The 8,693-nt window shown below is 44.5% G+C and overlaps 1 protein-coding gene across 1 annotated transcript in view; it reads left to right on the top strand.

Moving 5' to 3' along the window:
- Nucleotides 1–670: 670 nt before the first annotated feature.
- Nucleotides 671–8,693, top strand: part of AMMECR1 (AMMECR nuclear protein 1) — a 122,151-nt gene continuing 114,128 nt past the window's right edge. Inside the window, exon 1 of the mRNA XM_055393969.2 lies at nt 671–1,186. Coding sequence (XP_055249944.2) covers nt 714–1,186 — 473 coding nt within the window. The 5' untranslated portion in view covers nt 671–713. The remainder of the gene's footprint in view (nt 1,187–8,693) is intronic.

The following is an 8,693-nucleotide window of genomic DNA, read 5'->3' as shown; positions in this document are numbered from 1 at the left end:
GACTGTCTGTCCATAAGGACAGAGTGTGTCTCTTTTACCATAATCTTGGAAAAAAGATTATGTGCATGTTCAGATGGAGTCACTGCAGTATGGCCCATTCCCCGACTGATTCATAAGGGGCGATCTCAAGTGTGGAGTTCCAAGCACCTGCTTGATCACACTCCGGCAGTTCAGAACCCAGCGTATTTGAGGCCGGTGGTTCAGGTTCCACTTAACTTGGCTCAGGTGTCACTGTGTGCAGTGGCCGTCACTGAGTCGTACTTTGGGACTTGGATACTTACTTCGGACTTTCTGGTTTCTCCCCGCTTCCTTCCGATTAGTTTCCCTTTCGCTCCTCCGTCCCCGGGGTGCCCACTTCCTCCCTTTGCTCCCATTCTCCGCTTTCTTCGCCTTCCTTCCTACTGGGCCTCCCGTCTCTCATCCTCGGAGGGCCGCGGGGCTGGAGGCTGAGGCTCGGCTCCGAGGAGGAGGAGGCGCGAGGCCGGCGGGACAGGCGCGAGGTGCCGAGCCGCGAAAGCGCGGGGCGCGCGCCGGGACGGGGGCGCGCGGGCTGGCCGCGTGGCCGGGCGGCCGGACCAGGGAGCGGCGCGCGCGCGCGTGGCCCGCGAGCCCCTGGCGCGCCCCCGGCGGCCGGGGCCGCAGCGTGCTCGCCCCCGCCGCCAGCTCGCCTCACTTATGGGTCGGAAGCGCTGCGTGGGGGAGACTGTTCCAAGATGGCGGCGGGTTGCTGCGGGGTGAAGAAGCAGAAACTGTCCAGTTCGCCCCCCTCTGGCTCGGGTGGCGGTGGTGGCGCCTCCTCCTCCTCCCACTGCAGCGGAGAGAGCCAGTGCCGAGCCGGGGAGCTGGGACTAGGAGGCGCCGGTACGCGGCTCAACGGGCTAGGAGGTCTAGCCGGAGGAGGTAGCGGCAGCGGCTGTACCCTCTCTCCCCCCCAGGGCTGCGGCGGCAGCGGCGGGGGGATCGCCCTGTCGCCCCCTCCGAGTTGTGGAGTGGGGACCCTACTTTCTACCCCGGCCGCCGCCACCTCTCCCTCGCCCTCCTTGTCGTCCGCCGCCTCGTCCTCGTCGCCCGGCTCCCGGAAGATGGTGGTGTCAGCGGAGATGTGCTGCTTTTGCTTCGATGTGCTTTACTGTCACCTGTACGGATACCAGCAGCCCCGGACCCCCCGCTTCACCAACGAGCCCTAGTGAGTACCGTGCCCTCCGCCGCCCTCCCTTGCGCTCGGGATGGGGCTCAGAGTTGAGGCAAAGTGCGAGTCCGCCTCCCCGCCGGCCGTTGCCCCTGCCCCTCTGGCTGCCCCGGGTCCCTGGAGCCACTCTCCCCGAGGAAGGGCACCCCACACTCTCTGCCTCTGAGGCAAGCGCCCCACACTTGGAGAGGGGTGCTGCTGCGAGAGACGGCTCGCTGACTCCCAGAGGTGTTCGCTTTCTCTTTGAGATAACTTCGAGGAGTTTTGACCCTCTCCTTGGCCACCCCGGCTCCCCATCTCCCGGGTTTGGGAGCTCTGGATCCCTCACGGTGTTGACCTCTCCTGGATTGGGTTTCCTTGACCCCCAGTGAAAGTCCCGCCGGTGTTCCCGCCCCGCGTACCGTGCACATGGAGCGTTACTATCCCATTGCAGCGTGAAAAATACCAACTATCCAACTTCTGTTCTGCCAGTGATGGAACTCAGCTCCGGAGCCTATGAGCTGACCCGTCTTTTTCCTTCAGGTTTCCTTGTGTCCTGGGGAGGGAGGTTTTTTGTCAAAACACATGTTCCCTTAGTACCTATTTTTATCCGAACTTACCCATTAAAATGTGTTTCTAGTGAAGCGCACCGCCGGCTCTCTCACATTTAAAGAGTGAGAGTTTTTTTTTTTTTTTATTCCACCGTCTGGGTAATAGCTCATTCAAAGAGAGCTGTCCCCATAGAGCCACTGTCAGTTTGTATATTACGCGTGCACTCGCTTTTGTGTCGATTTCACTTTTAAGAAACCCATGTTAGGCTTGACGATTCGGGAAATAGTTCAACACTAAGTGTGTAGGAATTTTTATGGTTTCCTCCGGTTTTGTACTTCTATTTTACCCTTCATGTGTGTGGTTGAAATTGTTTAAAATAACACTGTTACAACTAAAAGCCAGGTTAATTCTAATCCCTGTCCATTTGGATGTGTGGGAGATGGGGCATGTGTTGTTTTTTTAATGTGTACACTTGAGTGTAAACTGACTTTCTGAGTTAAATGCTCAAGACGGAATGTAAAGCCCAAGGAAGGGCAGAATGACAAAGAGGGTGATTGTTTTTCTTATGAGTACTCAGCATCAATGGGAAAAATAATAGAGAAAAATTTCAGTGAAACTTATACTGGAAAACATCAACCCTTTTTCTGGCTAAGACAAGTGCCCCTTGTCCCCATACCGTAAGTACCTAAATTGATGTTCTTTTAAAACTGCTTCTTTTCATTTTGTGAGATTAGGGGATTAACTGCGACTGGATAGTATAAACACTCTGCCTAGTCTAAAAATATTCATTTAATATGTAAACTGGAAATTGCAATAAAGTATCCTGGAAATTGTAAATTCGTTTTGTTTTTCTTTGGCTTTGATACTTGAAATGTATTTCATTTTGTATTTTTGCCACTTTTCTGCGGTCTGTGCATTTTCTTTCAGACCTGGTTCCTCTTTGGGCATTGGTTCATAAGAAATGCGTGAAAGAGCAGAGACTAACACTTTGTCAAATTACATATCTTGATAACTTTCATAGTTTTACTTCTAGAAGCTTAAATCCTAAACCCACACCTGTACTTAGCCAATTTGCTTTTTGGTTAAGAAGTAGAATTCATTTAGAAAAAGACTGCCATGTAAAAAAAAGTCTATGAAATATTTATTAGGTTGAGTCACTTATTTGTGACTTTTCTGTCTTGGATGTCTATGATGTATTAAAGCCAGTCCGGGGATGATACATAGGTTGGCTCAGCAAAGTCATGGGACTGCAAAAATTCACTCCTGTTTAGTTATATGAGTTTGGCAAAGGCTGTTTTACTATTCACGCTCCATTGCTCCAAAGCATATGTGAACACACTTTCAGGAGGTGCTATTTTCACACATTTTAAAGTGAGTTTGGGTTAACTGAATGACTGTAACAAGAATTTTAAAAGGAAAGTGAGCTTGACCAGCTCATACAGAAACTGCTTTTGAAAGTGTCATTTAAGAGTGGCTACTTTGCACACATATTTAAGTATTATTTCTCCAATACCCCACCCACTGGATTTCTTTCTCTTGGAATTAAACAGAAAAAATAAGACACCCTTTAACCACTGTGGATATGTTGCAACAATGGTGAAAGAATAATAACTGTTATCATTTAGCAGGCCTTGACTGTGTCATGTATTCCACCAAACAGCAAATTGAGAAGAGACACTGACCATGACCAAGGGGAGAATGGAAGCTCACTTAAGTGGAAAGAGGAGTGCATCTTTATTTTCATTTATCTTAAAGTCATTTTGGAGGTGGACTGTGGAAAAATTTAGGAAAACTTCTTCAGAGCAGGGTTTGATCATGGGAGTGAAATAACTAGAATCACTTGACAGTGCCTTAGTTACCAGCACCCATTTTCTTTCTGTTTTACATATTTAATAGCATTGTGTACTTGTTAGTGTGGCTTGGTGCTGGGGGCCATAAGACATAAATAGATACATTGCTCCCCACCCCGCCTCAGAGTTATTAGTATCATGGTGTCGTGAACAGTGCTGTTTAGGTCCTGTCTCTGTCCACCGGAAGATGTGCTTTCGACAGTGGCACATTCTCCTATGGGAAAGCACACCGTTTTCATCCCTTCCCAGGACTTTTCTGCCAAAATGTCTGTCACTGGTGAAATCTGCCTTATATGGGCTTAGAGGTTCCGGTTTCATCAGTGACCCTTCCACTCCAGTAGGTTATTAGAAATTTCCATGATCTATCAGTTTCAGGTTTGGTGGGGAGGATGTCACTATAGGAACAGGCTGCGTGGATACAGATTCTTCACTGTTGCTGCTGTTTCCTTGAGTACCTACCTCATTGCAAAGAAGTAGCAGTAGCCGGGGCTTGGGAGGAGAATGGAAATCTGTTCAGTGGAGGACAGGTAACATTTGTGTTCAGAGTGAGGAATGAATGACTGAATCCTTGGTCTCAGTTGTACAGCCACATGTGCCCACAGAACTAAGGTTCAAAACATGATTTAAAGAAAACATGACTTTAGGTGCATTTTACGATTCACAGTCAGAGCTTTGGACTTATAGATGGGAATGTTATAAGGGATCCACTCTGCCAGGTGTTGAGCCAGTTCTACTCCAGAACTGTCCTTCTCAACTTTGGCTGCACATTGGAATCACTGAAGAATTACTAAAAAAGACAGATGCCTGGGTCCCAACCCCAGAGATTCTGATTTAATTGGTTTTGGATAGGGCCTGGGCATCAGGATTTTTAGAATCTCTCCAGGTGATTTTTTGACATGCAGCTGAGGTGGAGGACCAGCACATTGTATTCGACTCGGCCTTTCTCCTGAGATTGTGATTAATTTGGTGTGGGGTGGTTCCTGGGTACTGAGATTTTATGAGCCTTCTGAGTGATTTTTGGTAAATAGCTGGTTTGGGAAAACACTTGCAGTGTGGTCTGCAGACACATCACCTGGAACTTGTTTGAAATGTAGACTCATGTACCCCGGCTCAGACCTGCCGAATTTGAATCTGCATTTTAACAAGCTTCCTCAGGTGACTCTTAGGCACATGGAAAAGTTTGGGGAGGTGTGGTTCTCAAACTTTACTCCGTAAGCTCCTGTAGTGCTTGTTAAAACACAAATTGCTGGGCCCCATTCCCAGAGTTTCTGATTCAGTCAGTCTGGGGTGGGGCCGTGAATTTGCATTTCAACCAAGCTCCCTGGTGATGCTGCAGCTACAGTTCCCAGGACCACACGTGGAGCCCCATTGGTTCGACAGCAGTGAAGACCTGAATAAAGTACTTGAGCAACTGTAAGGGAATGGCACTTTTCACTGTCAGCTTCCAATATAAAACTTCCTGCTTCCATGCCAATATCCTTTATCATGTTCTTTCTAACTTACATCAGGGAGACTAAATGCTGCCAAGATCATAATAAGAGTTTGAGGTTCTTGGGATGGTTTCAGTCTGAGGTGAGATTGAGGAAACCCTTACCTGGAAACCTGCAGTATGATTTTACGGTTTTCTTTTTCTTCAGAAATTGTTAAATGTGAGGAGCACATTTTAGGAATAAAAGCAGCTCAGATATGATATCTTTAAGTGAGTTTTATTGATTTTAGTAACTAAAGTCCCCATCTGTTCCCATAAAAAAATGCTTTGATGATTAGCTTACTAAATAACATGTTGTAATAAGATTTTAAAAGCTTTTTACTCACACTTATGTTTGCTGGATTGCATTTTAAGAATTTCCCTTATTAACAAAGAAACATAAAAGGATCCTGCTAAGGCACTGGGATTGTTCAGTCTTATATCTTTAATACTGTGTTGCATGTCACATCCCATGAACTTTTTATTTTAATCTTCTTACCACCTTTGAAGTTAATGCAGTACTACATTTTGTATAAACCAGAGCACATAAAAGATACTTAACTATTAAACATCAATAAGTGTGTTTTCCACCATTGCAGTGAACAAAATGTATTTTTTAAAACATCCACTCCTGGACATGCAGATTTTCAGAGACCCTCATCAGGTGTTTGAACAATTAGCTTTTTCTTGTCTTGTCACAGTAGTCAAATTACTGTTTGTCAGTGTGCTTGAGAGGAATTGGGTTGCTGTAGGGAGATGAGAGGTAGGCACTTTGTTTCATCAGAACAGTAACGATCCTATCACATGTTAGTAAGAAAGATGATTTGATAATACAGCTCAGGTCAGAATGATCTTAAATCAGCATTTTAAGCACAGACTATTTCTGTTAAATCTCTCTTGGATGAAGACTGACCAGAATAGCCGGAAGGTGTGTGTTTCTCCTAGATGATACTACTAAGCCATTACAGATTTCCTTATCTATGCTAGTGTAATGATTGTAATTTATAGTTCTTCTTTTAAAATAATAGTCTGAAAAATTGTTGAGCATTTGGGGAGGTATTATATGGGTTGTTTTTCAACATGGTCTATTTCCATTGGAAGGCAATCTGGTGTCCTATCTTATGATAGAAAAGAAAGCAGGGCATGCCCCCAGTTGTCATTTATGCTGTAAAAACCTTCGGTGACTGAAATGGTAGGATATAGAAATATAAATTACAAAATTATTTTTACATCCATGCATAAAGGTGTATGTAGGGCAAGGTATATTTAGTTACAAAGGAAAATTCGATGCTTATTTTACCTTCTCCCCCATATGGCTAAAGGGAGTGATAACCTAGCTCATAATTTTTCTTGCTTATGAATTGTGTTTGTGCTGCATTCAGGTCCCAGTTAGTGGATAGCAACCAAGAAGGATCTCTAAGTCCAGTGGGAAGAAAGACCGCTACTGAGAAAGAGAAAACTGCTCTGTTAGCCCACACATATATTGTTTTTTTCTGTATGTGTTTCTCAGAAATAGACTAACATTCACATTGTTGTCTTTAAAAGATTGTACACTTTTGGAAATTTTGTTAAAACACTATATCCTATTACTGCAGTTTATTATAATTTTGAAGTCAGTTGTGCTTCCCATTAACAGACCATCTTTTTGAGAATGTATATGTGCGAAACACTAAAACTTGTGCAATGAGATTAGTCAGAGTTCCCTATTTCAATAGGCGTTTTTCTGTTCTCTCCATGTCACACATGCTTGCCTATTTTAAAGCAGCACAATGACCAGGGCTTTTACATTTAAATTTTCTTAAATAGTCTCTTTTCCCCCCAACTTGTGTAATAATGTCTTTTTGATACTGTTCTGAATCAATTAAGCTAAGTGCATGAGGACCAGCAGTAAAATCCAGGGCTGCCAAGAATGGACCTTCAGTGTGTAAGCTGTCTTTCCACAATCAGTAATTGGGCAGTTGCTCAGAGGACACTGGAGACAGTGTGGGAAGCCAGTGGTTGTGTAGGTGGGAAGAGTAGATTCCCAACAGTAAACTTATTTAGAGTTGAGCTTCTGTAGTTACAGTGTTGCTAAGAGCAAAAATGAGCCACAAGGTTATGCAGTAGAAAGAAAAGTGCCCAAAGGAAAAAGTATGGTGTAATAATGTAGTTGGTTGGGTGGGGCATATTTTATGTTTGGTCCAACCATAAGTGGCATCTTTTCTATCAAGTGCGGGTGTATTTTCTACAGCTCTTAGTGTACCATACTTTCAAACTTGCTCACCTGTAAAAATGTTAGTGTTGAATAGCTGAGTGGAAATTATATGTCACTGGGGGAAGAAACCTGTTTTTTTTTTCTTATTAGCATATACACTTTGCTGAGTTCTGTGCTTGGAAACTAGAGAAATAGTTCTATCCTCACAGAGCTCACAGTGTCGTTTACGATATGATACTTAACATGCTTACAGAACAATATATAGATGATTATAGATGAATTAGATACATGAAAAATACTGTGCATAAGCATGGTAATGACATGGGATAAAGGAGTGGCCAAGAAGAAGGCTTTTGGGAGAGGACAACTTTTGAGCCAAGTTTTTAAACGGCAGAAGTACAGAGATTATTGGTAAGAACCTGTGAACAGTAGATCTAGAAGTCTTACTTGGTTGTTCTCAAACTGGTTGCTGTCACGGCCACACCCCTTACCACAGCACTTGGGGATTCCCAGCAACTGTCTTCAGTCAGCAACTTAAAACAATCAGCATTTGCCATACCACTCCCCTTGCTCTGGTCTCTAAGGTCATAAAACTACAAGGAAATGGAAAGTAGCCTTTTGGTTTGGGAACCCTCTGATAATGCTGCATAATAAATATTAGATCTGATTATAGTTTTTCATATTAGGAAGGGAACAGAATTTGTAAACGAGTCCTCTGGAATGTAGGATGAATTGGAAGAGGAGCCTAAAGGTAGAAGAGAACAGTGAGACTGAAGGTGATGCGGGCACAAGGAATGGACCCCAGGGACATAGTTTGTGAATCTAGGAAGGTTGGAAAATCAAGAAGTGGAAGGAGTTATCAGTGTATGCAGGGACTCGCACTCTAGGGCCAGGTTTTGTGTAGGAGTGGAAAGATTGCTGCTCACCTGTTTTTTGGCTTCTATCATTGCCTCTTCTTTTCTTCGCTCTGTGCCTAGCTATTCTTGTGCTCAGGAAAAGTTTGTTCAACAGCTCTGTTGGAATTGCTGTGAAATTTGATCTCAAGTATAAGGACCTTCCTTCCACCTTTCACCTATTCCCAACTGTATCTAATTTGAGAGAAAGGAGTAGAAGACATGTTGGTTTGATTGAATTTGGATTGAGTATGATGATAGCTGAGATAGCTTTTGGACAAGGACCTGAAATTAGGTGATTGCATGTGAGTAAAGAGGCATTATGGGGGGAAATCTACCAAATCCCATTGCTGGGGCAGGTGAATGTAAGAGAGGTTTTGAACATAATTCAGAGTTCATAAGTCTGAGGAACCAGGAGAATGGTGGTGCCACTAAAAAACATGGTGGGGGAGAGGATCAGTTCAGTCACTCAGTCGTGTCCGACTCTTTGTGACCCCATGGACTGCAGCACACCAGGCTTCCCTGTCCATCACCGACTCCTGGAGCTTGCTCAGATTCATGTCCGTTG

Source organism: Moschus berezovskii, chromosome X (genome assembly GCF_049115385.1).
Source record: "Moschus berezovskii isolate FMDL1 chromosome X, NW_MosBer_1.0, whole genome shotgun sequence".
NCBI lineage: Eukaryota > Metazoa > Chordata > Mammalia > Artiodactyla > Moschidae > Moschus > Moschus berezovskii.
The sequence above is the reverse complement of the archived record's forward strand: the minus strand, read 5'-3'. Positions and strand labels throughout refer to the sequence as shown.